The sequence below is a fragment of the Hermetia illucens genome, chromosome 3 (assembly GCF_905115235.1).
Source record: "Hermetia illucens chromosome 3, iHerIll2.2.curated.20191125, whole genome shotgun sequence".
NCBI lineage: Eukaryota > Metazoa > Arthropoda > Insecta > Diptera > Stratiomyidae > Hermetia > Hermetia illucens.
Window position 1 is genome coordinate 163,183,076 of NC_051851.1, and position 14,026 is coordinate 163,197,101.

Genomic DNA, 14,026 nt, shown 5'->3' on the forward strand with positions numbered 1-14,026 from the left:
ATTTGAACATTTTGCTGGACTACCTTTCTTTTTCTGGAACTGCGGTACTTTCTTGCCAGTCAGATAGTGTTTTACCTTCCTGAATAACCGATTAATGAATTCACTGAGCCACAGTGTTGGGTTCCAGCTCTTCGCTTTCCAGAGCTCAAATGTGATGTCGTCAGGTCCTGTGGCTTTCACCGATTTCATTCGTTTTATTGCTTCAGTTGCGCTGACAGTTACGTCACCGGGCTTAACGTAGTCTCGTGGACTTAATCCCACGGTCTTCTTAAGACATGGATTGATTTTATGACTACAATGAAAGGCCCGCCGCAGCAAGCTACGACGGTACCAGTCTATACCGAGTGCATAGCTCAGCATTCATACTGGTGAATGCAAGACCTACCAAAATCTCTACCGAACTAAGGAGTACGGCACCCGTGTTAAAACGCAACCACAACCCCCATGAAGCTCCCACTAGGGGACCAACCGCAAACAACCGAGCTGAAGGCACATACAACAGGAGTTCACCTGAAGTATGTGAATTCAGGAGCTATCCCGGTTCCCATGGTACCAGTATACCCCTGGTAAGGTTTCGTGACTGTTGCCACTTCAGATGAGTCCTCGTGCAAACTCGGGTCTGATCGCCCTAATTAGGTCTTTGGATTATTCGCCTACTGCATCACGGCCGCCAAGCCAATGCGATACAGCGTCTCCCGGTGTCACCACTATGGAGGTTTTCCTCGGCCACTTGATTTTGGTTCAGCCGACAGGGTTGCCGCCCCGTCTTCCACCCAACCACCTCTGAGTACCAGTTGCGCTGTGAAAGTGGTGGATGAGCTAATTCTTCACTTGGAATCTGCAAATTTCGGAGACGTTTTGTGGTCAGTTGAAGGCTACTCTGCGCAAGTCGTACCTCTGTAAAGTACTCACGGTGAACGCTAAAAAGGCTGGAATAGTTGCGTTCACTTGGAATATGGTGGAGCTACAGGTTACCTGCCTTATTTTGGGTGGGAATCTAACTTGTACAACCAGTGAGGTATTTGGGAGCTCTCTTCCAAACTAACATCAAAACATTAAATCGAGGAAAAATATCAGGGATCTTGCAAGTAACTTTGGTATTGTAGGATCGTGATCGGGAAAATCTGGAGATATAATAAATCGGAGCATTTTGATTTGTGCATACATCGCTACCTAAGATAGTCTACTTACCTGGTCGGCTATGCAGATGATCTCGCGGCACTTGTTGCTGGATGTACTATTGAACAGTCGTCAACATACTCGGCATATTGATGCGAGAGCTAACCGCAGTAGTCATCCTGACTAAAAAGAGAATTTCGACCCTGTATTCCATATCGCTCGGCGGATCGATAATCGAGTCAAACCCAAAGACTCTTGACTCCAAATGAGCTTTTTTGAGCAAACCAAAGTAACAAGGCTGAAGCTGGAGTTTCGGCGTTAAGTAGGCTACTGGTAAATATTGGGGGTTCTACGGCTAGCAGGCGACTTCTTCTGATGAGTTCAACGCAGTCTGTCCTACTTTACGACGCAGAGGTATGGGCTAACGCTCTTGGCAAGGAGGTATCAGGCAAAGCTCTCTCTCGCAAGTATAGAGAGTATAGAGAGGAGGAGCTTTGCGAGTGGTGTCTGCATACCGTACTGCCTCTCAACCGGCCATGTTGATGATCGCGGGAGTGATCCCCGTTGCCCTTTTTTCTAAAGAGTTTTAAGCCATATACAAACGCAAAGGAGAAGAGCTAAGGGATGTGGTTGCTCGTGAAAAACGGTAACGCACCCTAGATGAGTGGCAGCTCTATTGGCAACAAGAATCTAGAGATAGATGGACTGCGCGGCTCATCGGCAACTTAGGTGCATGGCTGAATAGGGAGCATGGTGAGACTGATTATTTCCTTACCTAATTTTTAAGTGGGCATGAAGGTTTTCAGTCTTACCTGCGCAAGATTGGAAAGGCGCGATCTCCTGATTGTGTGTTTTGCAATGGAGTTGTAGACGACGCCTATCACACTTTTTTTTCTTGTGGAAGGTGGAATGGGGTTCGTCAGCAGATCTATTTAAACACAGGGCATCTCTCTCCAGACAACATTATCGAAGAGATGCTGAGGAGTGCTGACAGGTGAAGCTGTGTTGCCCATTACATTCGGGTCCTTCTCGTTGCAAAGAAGATAGAGCTCGACCGGTGGCGGAGCCGGATGGCAGAGGGTTCCTTGAACTGACAGTTCCCTTCCTCCTCTCCCCTCCCGGAATTGCTGATTTGAAGGCTCCACAAGGTGGGAGAGATTCCAGGCTAGCTCTCTGATGATGGGGGGGGGGGGGGGTGTTTAATTGGTAGTCCGACAACGTACCGAACCGATACTCCAACACTGTGTGCGTAAATACATTCACCTACCCTACCCCAAAAACAAACAAAAAAATCTGTTTGCTGCTGAAACTTGGCCGACTGAATGAAACAGCATCAGAACGTTGCTGGCAATGGCATTTGTTCTGTCAATTCCGCTCTGAAGGATGAAGTAACAAGAGTTCACGCAGTCGAATGGTGAAATTTTACCTCCTCTGAAAGAACTCAGGGTCCTTTTTTTTACGATCTCTTACGAGGAGAGTATATGAAAACCCTGGTAAATCGTTTAACAAGGTACTATTCCTTCAGCTACCACTTGACAACTGTGGAGTGACGGTCTTGGCTTTATACAGCCATTGTAAGGAAGAGGTGGAGGTCGCTGCGTCCGCCTCTGTAGACCTTAGATGAAGGTGCCTAGAAAGGGCTGTCTTCAACGAACAATCTGGGCACTCTTTTCCTTTGAAAACGTTCTTAGGTTCGCAAACGTCTGTGGGCAGGAGGCCGGTCAACAGGCTAGAGTGCTTGGAGCTACGGCTTTTAACGTCAAATTTATCATCTACACTTTCAGAATTAGACAACTCTGCAATCAGAGTTTTTGATTTTCCGGATTAAGCGAGCCTTGAGTCCACATTAACTGGTCGACCATACGAATTGAGAAATAGTACCCTTTCATTTCTAGTGCATTCTCCGGAAAGTAATAAGCTGGATTTGTTCAGGGAAGAGACAACTCTTGAGAGGTTGCCACGGTGTCCATGTTTGCGATTTATTAAAATGTTAGCCACAACATCTAGCTTTTAGCGGTGGTCACTCTACTTCCCAGCTACAGGTCAAGCAGTCCTTGAGGATTTTACTACCCCCTGGACAAAACCGGCGCTTCATTTTTCTGAAAAGTGTTCAATCTGGTTTGTCTGAATAAGGGATTCGTACATAATTGCCCCCGCGATTGAAATGACCATAAATTTACCACATTGTCCACCTGTCTTTACCTACCTATTTATGGCCTGTATGAAATTACTAACACTTTCCCTTTTCTCCACTTCTTTCAGGTATGGCGCTGAATTGGTAGCAGTTGATTCATATGCCGAAAACAACGTTACACTCGCGATAACAAAATCTAGCGACCCGAGTCGGAGAGGCGCTGATAAATATTGGTTAGGTCTCACTTCCTTGGACGATCTCAGAACAAATACCTTGGAATCAGCAGCAGGAACCCTGGTATCACAATACTCTGGCTTCTGGGCTTTAAATCAACCGGACCCAAAGGCTGGTGAATGTGTGGCTGTCTCCGTTGCTCAACAACGTCAATCTTGGGAATTGGATACTTGTGAAAGCCTACTACCTTTCATGTGCCGAGCCCCTGCCTGTCCGCAAAATTCGGTCCATTGTGCCAATGGTTTGTGTGTAAATGAAGCCTTCAAATGTGATGGCAATGACGACTGCGGAGATGGATCAGATGAGTTGGATTGCTCGAATGCATGCCATTTTCATATGCAATCTGGAGGAGATGTTATTGAGTCACCAAACTATCCACATAAATACGCTGCATTAAGCAAGTGCAAATGGACACTGGAGGGACCTCAAGGAAGCAACATTATCCTACAGTTCCAAGACTTCGACACTGAAAAGACTTTCGATACTGTTCAAATTTTGGTAGGAGGACGGACAGAAGACAAATCTGTATCTTTGGCAACTCTATCTGGAAAGGAAGACCTCGCTAACAGTCCCTTCGTAACTGCTTCAAATTTCATGATCGTCAAGTTCACGTCAGATGGAAGCGTCGAACGTAAAGGATTCCGTGCTACATGGAAAACGGAACCAAAAACTTGCGGAGGAACCCTGCAAGCATCTAGTCAAGGACAAGTACTCACTAGCCCAGGATATCCAAGACAATATCCTGGTGGATTGGAATGTCTTTATATCATAACGGCACAACCAGGTCGTATTATCTCGCTTGAAATTCAGGATTTGGATCTGAATGCCGGTCGCGATTACATCCTTATTCGTGATGGTGATAGTCCAATGTCACGACCAATCGCTCGTCTCACAGGCGCTGCTAAGGATAATGACAAAGTTGTGATATCAACAGGAAGCAAATTGTATCTCTACTTCAAATCCAGCCTTGGAGATTCAGGAAAAGGTTTCAGCCTTCGATACACGCAAGGATGCAAGGCAACTATTACCGCTACGAATGGAACTGTAACTTCTCCAGCTTTCGGACTCGAAAACTATCCAAGCAATCAGGAATGTTTCTTCGTTCTTCGCAACAGCTTAGGATCACCTCTTTCCTTGAAATTCGACAAGTTTGATGTTCACAAAAGCGATTTAGTTCAAGTTTACGATGGATCTTCAACAGCAGGACTTCGACTTCATTCAGGCAATGGATTCACAGGAACTACAGCACCGAAGTTAACTTTGACTGCCTCGTCTGGGGAGATGTTGATTAAGTTCGTTACAGACGCTCTGCATAATAGCGTAGGGTAGGTTTTTCCTTCTTTGCCTGGTTGATTTGCACTCATTGGTGGTTGATTTATTTTCCGTAGATGGTCAGCAACATTCTCAGCGGATTGTCCCGAACTGAAACCTGGTATCGGAGCTCTAGCTTCGAGCAGGGATACTGCATTTGGAACAGTTGTTAGTTTCACATGTCCAATTGGTCAGGAATTCGCAACAGGGAAAAACAAAATCACCACGGAGTGCTTGAAAGGCGGAACTTGGAGCGTGGATTACATACCAAAATGTCAAGGTAGGAAAACCACATCCAAATCCCTTAGTTCTTCCATAACGCTTGACATTTATTTCATTGATTTGCAGAGGTATATTGTGGTCCGGTTCCTCAAATCGACAACGGATTCTCCATTGGTTCATCTAACGTCACATATCGTGGTGTCGCCATGTATCAGTGCTACGCAGGATTTGCCTTCCCATCTGGAGCTCCTATTGAAAAGATATCTTGTCTTCCTGATGGACATTGGGAGAGAAAACCTTCTTGTTTGGCATCGCAATGCTCACCTCTGGCTGAAGTTCCAAACGCAAACGTTACTCTATTAAATGGTGGTGGAAGGAGTTATGGAACCATTGTTAAGTTCGAATGTGCTCCCGGCTATGAACGCACTGGACTTCCTGTTCTTATTTGTATGTCGAATGGAACATGGAGTGGAGATGTTCCGAAGTGCTCAAGGAAAAGATGTCATACATTCCCGGAAATTCCAAATGGATTCGTTGTAGACGCGGCTAGGAAGTACTTGTTTGGAGATGAAGCAAGAGTTCAATGCTTTAAAGGCTACAAATTGACGGGAAGCAACATTATCAAATGTGGTACAGATCAAGAGTTCGAAAAACCACCTAAATGCGAAGGTAAGTACTTTGTCTTTAAAACGGATCCAGGAATCCCATCTGATTCTCAAATGCTGTTCCAGATATCAACGAATGTACATCAACCCAATGCGACTTGGCCTCCACAGAATGTATGAACACGGCTGGCTCCTTCTACTGTCAATGTAAAAAAGGATTTGCTCCAACAACCGAATGTCGACCAGTTGGAGATTTAGGTCTAGCTAACGGAGGGATTCCAGATGAGAGCATTCTAACGTCTATTAGTGAAGAAGGATACGACCCAGGAATGATCCGCCTAAACTCAGTTGGATGGTGCGGAAACTCGGTTGAAGCTGGCTCTAACTGGGTGCTCGTAGACTTCAAAGCTCCCACGATTATCAGAGGTTTCAGGACAATGTCCGTGCAACGTTTCGATGGCAACATAGCCTTCACATCAGCTGTTCGCTTGCAATATACTGACAGCCTAACTGATGTTTTCAAGGACTATGCCAACCCCGATGGAACTGCTGTGGAATTCAGAATACTCGAACCCACTTTATCTATACTAAACCTTCCACTTCCGATAGAAGCTAGGTACGTCCGATTCAAAATTCAAGATTACGTTGGAGCTCCATGTTTGCGAATGGAAGTAATGGGTTGCACGCGATTAGACTGTGTTGATATCAACGAATGCGCTAAAGAAAATGGAGGATGCGACCAGAAATGTATCAATTCCCCCGGAAGCTACAGCTGCTCATGTAATACAGGATACCAACTCTACACCGCAAACGGAACGGCTGGATATTACATTGAAAAATCCGAAACAGGAGATCGTGATGGTGATACCTATCAGGGAAATAAAACATGCGTACCTGTCATGTGTCCTCCCCTTGTTGCTCCAGAAAATGGAAAACTTCTCACCAGTAAAGCCCAACATCACTTTGGAGACATTGTAAAATTCAACTGCAACTTTGGATATGTTATATCAGGAAGCTCATCACTTGTGTGTATGTCTAACGGGCAATGGAATGCCACAGTTCCAGAGTGTCAATATGCCAAGTGTGTATCACTACCTGACAATAAAAAGGACAATCTAACAGTTCTGCGTCCTGATCCAGAAAGTGTTTTGGTTCCATTCAGAGACAACGTGACCCTTATTTGTGGATCCCCTGGACGTCGCTTACGAAACACAGCAACATCAAGCTTCAGACAATGCGTATATGATCCAAAACCTGGGCTACCCGATTATTGGCTTTCAGGAGCACCACCTGCTTGTCCAAGAGCTGATTGTGGTCTGCCCATGCCCACTCCAGGAGCTGAATACGGACAGTATGTTGACACCAAATTCCAAAGCTCATTTTTCTTCGGCTGTCAGAATACCTTCAAACTGGCTGGTCAAACATCCAAGCATGACAACGTAGTACGTTGCCAAGGAAATGGAATATGGGACTTTGGAGATCTACGATGTGAAGGTCCAGTTTGTGAAGATCCAGGTAGACCGAATGATGGAGTTCAAATTGCTCGAAGCTATGAACAAGGTTCAGAGGTTCTATTCTCTTGTGCAAGACCAGGATATATTCTAATCAATCCACGCCCAATCACTTGTATCCGAGAGCCTGAATGCAGAGTCATCAAACCCCTAGGCATCAGCTCAGGAAAAATCCCAGACTCAGCAATAAATGCAACATCAGAACGTCCAAATTATGAGGCCAGAAATATTAGGTTGAACTCCGTGACAGGCTGGTGTGGTAAGCAGGAGGCATTCACCTATGTCAGTGTCGATTTGGGTAAGATCTACCGAGTTAAGGCCATCCTCGTTAAAGGAGTTGTGACCAATGATATTGTTGGACGTCCCACTGAAATCAGATTCTTCTACAAACAAGCTGATAATGAAAACTACGTTGTCTACTTCCCTAACTTCAATTTGACCATGCGTGACCCTGGAAATTATGGTGAACTAGCAATGATCACTTTGCCAAAATATGTCCAGGCCAGATTTGTAATTCTTGGAATTGTCAGTTACATGGACAACGCTTGCCTGAAATTCGAATTGATGGGTTGCGACGAACCGGAAGCCGAACCTCTTCTAGGATACGACTACGGGTTTTCACCATGTGTTGATAATGAGCCTCCAGTTTTCCAAAATTGCCCGCAACAGCCAATTATTGTCCGAAGAGATAGCAATGGAGCGGTAATGCCAGTGAACTTTACAGAACCCACAGCTGTTGACAACTCAGGATCGATTGCCAGGTTGGAAGTCAAACCGCAAAGTTTCAGGACACCGTCCTACATCTTCACAGATACAGTTGTCAAGTACGTAGCCTTTGATTACGATGGAAACGTTGCTATCTGCGAAATCAATATAACGGTACCTGATGTTACCCCGCCTCTATTGAGCTGTCCTCAGAGTTATGTAATTGAGCTGGTAGACAAACAAGACAGCTACACCGTCAACTTCAATGAGACTAGAAAACGGATAAAGACGTCTGATGACTCAGGTGACGTCAGACTAACTTTCATCCCGGATCAATCTACGATCCCAATTGGAGGATTCGAAAATGTAACCGTAATTGCTGCTGACAAGTATAATAATAGGGCCATATGCCACTTCCAAGTCTCTGTTCAGGCTACCCCATGTGTGGATTGGGAACTACAACCGCCTGTTAATGGGGCTATAAACTGTCTACCGAATGACAGAGGAGTAGACTGCATAGCCACATGTAAGCCCGGATACCGATTCACTGATGGTGATCCAACGAAGACCTTCTCCTGTGAAACTTCCAGATTATGGAGGCCAACCTCAGTTGTTCCAGACTGTGTCTCCGAAAATACTCAACAAGCCGATTATCATGTCACAGCCACTATTATATATCGTGCCAATGGAGCTGTAGCATCACCTTGCTTAGGCCAGTACCAGGATCTTCTGTCTCAGTACTACGATAACCTAAATGCTCTCCTGTCTCAGCGATGCTCTGCTGTCAACGTCAATATGAACGTTTCCTTCATCAAATCCATGCCAACACTTCTGGAAGAAAATGTAGTTCAAATGGACTTTGTTCTGGTTATCATTCCTGCTATTCGCCAACCACAATTGTACGACCTTTGCGGATCGACAATGAACCTAGTTTTTGACTTGAGTGTTCCTTATGCCAGTGCTGTAATCGAGCCACTTCTGAATGTTTCAAGCATTGGAAATCAATGTCCACCACTACGTGCTTTGAAGAGTTCAATCAATCGTGGATTCACCTGTAGCGTCGGCGAGGTGCTCAACATGGACACAAACGATGTGCCACGGTGTCTTCATTGTCCTGCCGGCACATATGGAAGAATGGGTCAATCGATTTGTACATACTGTCCCAGAGGATTCTACCAAAACCGCGATCGCCAAGGTTCTTGCCTGCGTTGCCCACCTGGAACCTACACCAAAGAAGAAGGCTCCAAATCCTTGCAAGCTTGCGTGCCAGTTTGCGGCTTCGGAACTTACTCGCCTACAGGTTTAGTACCTTGTCTTGAGTGTCCAAGAAACTCATTCACCGGAGAGCCTCCAACTGACGGATTCAAGGATTGCCAAGCATGCCCAGCAAACACATACACATTCCAACCATCTGCTCCTGGAAAGGACCGTTGCAGAGAAAAATGTCCAGCAGGATTCTACTCATCGACAGGATTGGCACCATGTTCTCCATGTCCACAAAACTCTTACCAAGCTACAGCTGGATCTATGACATGTAATGAGTGCCCAACAAATATGAAGACTGACGGACCAGGAGCGACAGGGCGTGAAGATTGTAAGCCTGTTATTTGTGGAGAAAACGCTTGTCAGCACGGTGGTCTCTGTGTTCCTATGGGTCATGGAATTCAATGCTTCTGCCCAGCTGGATTCTCTGGACGACGTTGCGAAATTGATATCGATGAATGCGCCTCACAACCTTGCTTCAATGGGGGAATGTGTGTTGATCTGCCCCAAGGTTATAGGTGTGAATGCCCACCAGGCTACTCAGGAATCAATTGCCAAGAGGAGCGAAGTGACTGCGGAAATGATACATGTCCAGCTCGAGCCATGTGCAAGGATGAACCAGGGTACAATAATTTCACATGCCTTTGCCGAAGTGGATACACAGGAGTGGATTGTGATATCACTATTGATCCTTGTACTGCCAATGGAAACCCATGTTCTAACGGTGCTAGTTGCTTGGCCTTGCAACAGGGACGGTATAAGTGCGATTGCTTGCCAGGATGGGAAGGGGTCCATTGTGAGAAGAACATTGACGATTGTGCCGAGAATCCTTGCTTGCTGGGAGCCAAGTGCACTGATTTGATAAACGATTTTACGTGCTCATGTCCACCAGGCTTCACCGGAAAGCGTTGTCATGAAAAGATTGATCTTTGCCTATCTGAACCTTGCAAACATGGAACATGTGTTGATAGACTGTTCGACCATGAATGTGTATGTCACCCAGGATGGACCGGTGCAGCATGTGACATCAACATTGATGATTGTGCCGAGAATCCTTGCGAAAACGACGCAACTTGCATTGACCTAGTCGACGGCTATACATGCACCTGCGAGCCTGGATACACTGGAAAGAATTGCCAGCACACAATCGACGATTGCGAATCAAATCCTTGCCAGAATGGAGCCACTTGCGTTGACCAATTGGACGGCTTTGTCTGTAAATGTCGACCTGGCTATGTAGGATTGCAGTGCGAAGCCGAGATCGATGAGTGCTTGAGCGATCCTTGCAGTCCTGTAGGAACCGAGCGTTGCGTTGATTTAGATAACAAATACGAATGTATCTGCCGAGAAGGTTTCACAGGAAAGAAATGCGAGACTGATATTGATGACTGCGCTACGACCCCATGTTTGAACTTTGGTATTTGCAAGGACAGAATAGCTGGATTCGAATGTACCTGCCAAGATGGATGGACTGGGGATAGATGTCAGAACCAAGTCACAACCTGCTCCGTCGAGAAGCCTTGTCAAAACGATGCAAAATGTATTGATCTTTTCACTGATTTCTTCTGCGTGTGCCCTAGTGGTACGGATGGCAAGCAATGCGAAACTGCTCCAGAAAGATGCATTGGCAATCCATGTATGCATGGTGGAAAATGTCAAGACTTTGGTTCAGGATTGAACTGCTCATGTCCTGAAGATTATTCTGGAATTGGTTGCCAGTACGAATTTGATGCATGTGAGGCGAATCTTTGCAAGAACGGTGCTACCTGCTTGGACAATGGAGCTGGTTATACATGTGTCTGTCCCGAAGGATATACTGGAAAGAATTGTGAGGATGATATCGTAGACTGCAAGGATAACTCTTGCCCACCAGGTGCTCAATGTGTTGACTTAACTAATGGATTCTATTGCCAATGTCCATTCAATTTGACCGGAGATGATTGCCGGAAAAGTAAGTCGTCCTTCAACCAACCTTAGATGGCCAATTTGCTTATATGTTTCCCATTTCTTATTTTCCTTACAGCAATCCAAGTGGATTACGACTTGTACTTCAGCGACCCAACCCGATCAACAGCAGCTCAAGTTGTTCCCTTCTTCACCAAATCTGCGAAGAGTCTTACCATTGCCATGTGGGTCCAATTCGCTCAAAAAGATGACTCCGGAATCTTCTTCTCACTATACGGCGTGGACTCTGCCCATATTGCCAACAACCGACGACTTCTGATTCAAGCTCATTCAAGTGGAGTTCAGGTGTCTATCTTCCCCGATCTGCAAGATGCCTTCCTCTCATTCCGTGAATACACCATGGTCAACGATGGACAATGGCATCACATCGCTATTGTTTGGGATGGCTCAATAGGACAACTGCAGCTCATTACTGAAGGATTGATCGCCAGCAAGGCTGAGTACGGTGGCGGAAGAAGTATTCCAGCATACGCATGGACAGTTCTTGGACGACCACAACCTGAAGAAACAGCATCTCCATCAACAACGACATACGCCGAAGCCGGATTCCAAGGAAAGATCACTAAGGCACAAATTTGGGGACGCGCTTTAGACGTCACCTCTGAAATTCAGAAACAAGTCAGAGATTGCCGAAGCGAACCAGTTTTGTACAATGGACTCATATTGAACTGGGCTGGATATGAAGAAACATCCGGTGGTGTTGAACGATCAGTACCATCTATGTGCGGTCAAAGGAAGTGCCCATCAGGATATTCTGGATCAAACTGTCAACAGCTTGAAGTTGATAAGGAGCCACCACAAGTCGAACATTGCCCTGGCGATTTATGGGTTATTGCAAGAAACGGTTCAGCAGTTGTTAACTGGGACGAGCCTCACTTCAGCGATAATGTAGGAGTTACAAAGATTATTGAGCGCAACGGACATCGACCTGGACAAACATTACTTTGGGGAATGTACGATATCACATACGTAGCTTATGATGCTGCAGGCAATACGGCCAGTTGCACTTTCAAGGTTTCTCTGCTAGGTAGGCGATGGTTAAGCCGGTGGCGTTTTCTGGAGACTAATAATGAATTTCATTTTGCAGCTGAATTCTGTCAACCTCTACCTGATCCAATCGGGGGAACCCAAACATGTAAGGACTGGGGAGCTGGTGGACAATTCAAGGTTTGCGAAATTTCATGTAATCCAGGATTGCGGTTCTCTGAGGCAGTTCCTGAATTCTATACTTGCGGTGCTGAAGGTTTCTGGCGTCCAACGAATGACCCTACCCAGCCTTTGGTATATCCATCATGCTCACGTAAGAATCTTTGGGTTTATCATGATCTGGTGTCCTTTTTTGATATAATGCATGTTTCAACGAATTATTTTTTCTATTACAGCCTCGAAACCAGCTCAACGTGTATTCAGGATTAAGATGCTTTTCCCATCCGATGTTCTATGTAATGAGGCCGGACAAGGAGTTTTGAGACAGCGTGTTACCAGTGCAGTTAATTCACTAAATCGCGATTGGAACTTCTGTTCATATTCAGTTGAAGGATCAAGGTATGGTATAAGTCATTAGTTCTCAAGTTAAGTAATAGCTTATGCAAGGCGCCGTCTGATCTTCTACCAACCAACGAGGAAACACGCTTGCTTTATGCTTTTCATTATCTCGCAGTTGAGGGCTGTGGTCACTATATATTCGAGGACAGCGATTAGACCAAAACCTGTAAAGGATTCATCTAAACTGATTCTTCCCACGAAGGTTCTCCGGAGGTTATGTGCTGCAAAGATGGTCAAGTGACCCTCGAATAATGTATGTTCTAGGAGAATTGGAGTTTTCGGTCAGGGTTTTTGTGGTTGGGGAGTGACATGGTGATTGTGGTTCTCTTTACGGACTCAATGCGTGGATTTGGGGGTTATAAGTCAGAGCATCCACTGGAATGAATAACAAGCCTCGGCTGTGTATCGTTGTACCACATCCTTAAGGCGCGCTCTGATTGTCGCCCCCAAAGCAATCTGTACGAAGAGGACCGTGGAATTATGTCTACATGACAGCTACTCATGTTATACCTCTAGGATTTTCATTCCCTTTTTTGAAATTCTTTCGATGCCCACTCGGAGACTCCACTTTATCATGAAGTGATATTGCATCAAAACCAATCAGCAAATTTTGGTGTCTCTAAATCTATCTTGGTCGTTATCCGGGGTTTTGTTCATAAACCATAAATTTTAGAAAGATACGTCTGCTCCAACTCAACCGAGCTAGCTCATAGATAAAGCGGGCGCGTGCGGGATTTGCACCCATTAAAAACTACCCACAGTTTTTCTAGTCTCAGCTCCATGGGACCACCATTTATTACTTCGTTTCTGCTTTCCTCCGTCTTTTTTCCTTCAGTACTTTTGTACTCTTACAACTGCGGAGGAAGCCGTAAACCAGTCCTCCTTGTACCTCAGCCTCGCCGCAACCAAATTTCCCGGATTCACGCTCCTTCCGGGCGATTGATTTTGATTCCTTCTGATCGTTGAGAACCTTGCGCAGTGAAGTATGACATATTCTGAATCCTCTGCTATGCCACCGCGTTCCGAACAATTTGGCGGATCATCCAAACCAAAGCGATGCAGATACTACCTGTAACAACGTGTTCCGTGAGGAACTGGATAATATGGTGGTTGGTCTTCCCAGGGTTTTACTCAAGGCTTACCCTAATGTTGGTAATGAGCCCATGGGTCTGCCGACTCTTTGTGGAGGTGCTCCGTAAAGCTCAGTTTGGTATATCGAATTCGCACTGGTTTCCACTTTCACGGTGTTCGTCTCTCTACGGTTCGTTATTAAGATCGCTTCCGTTTCGTCATCCGTAAAGGTCAGCTCGGCTCTTTTAGCCACCGTTCATCATTCTCACTGACTCTATCATGTAGACCTCCACATCTTGTTGGTGCTTTACTGTAACAACGTCGATCAGGTCATCCTGCAA

At 45.6% G+C, this 14,026-nt stretch overlaps 1 protein-coding gene across 4 annotated transcripts in view; it reads left to right on the forward strand.

Annotated features, from left to right (window-relative positions):
- Positions 1-14,026, forward strand: part of LOC119653230 (sushi, von Willebrand factor type A, EGF and pentraxin domain-containing protein 1) — a 131,498-nt gene that overhangs the window by 101,368 nt on the left and 16,104 nt on the right. For all 4 annotated transcript variants that reach the window (XM_038057817.1, XM_038057820.1, XM_038057819.1 and 1 more), the window contains exons 6-12: positions 3,382-4,812; positions 4,876-5,078; positions 5,147-5,689; positions 5,752-11,055; positions 11,128-12,096; positions 12,157-12,369; positions 12,452-12,614. In XM_038057817.1, coding sequence (XP_037913745.1) covers positions 3,382-4,812; positions 4,876-5,078; positions 5,147-5,689; positions 5,752-11,055; positions 11,128-12,096; positions 12,157-12,369; positions 12,452-12,614 — 8,826 coding nt within the window. The remainder of the gene's footprint in view (positions 1-3,381; positions 4,813-4,875; positions 5,079-5,146; positions 5,690-5,751; positions 11,056-11,127; positions 12,097-12,156; positions 12,370-12,451; positions 12,615-14,026) is intronic.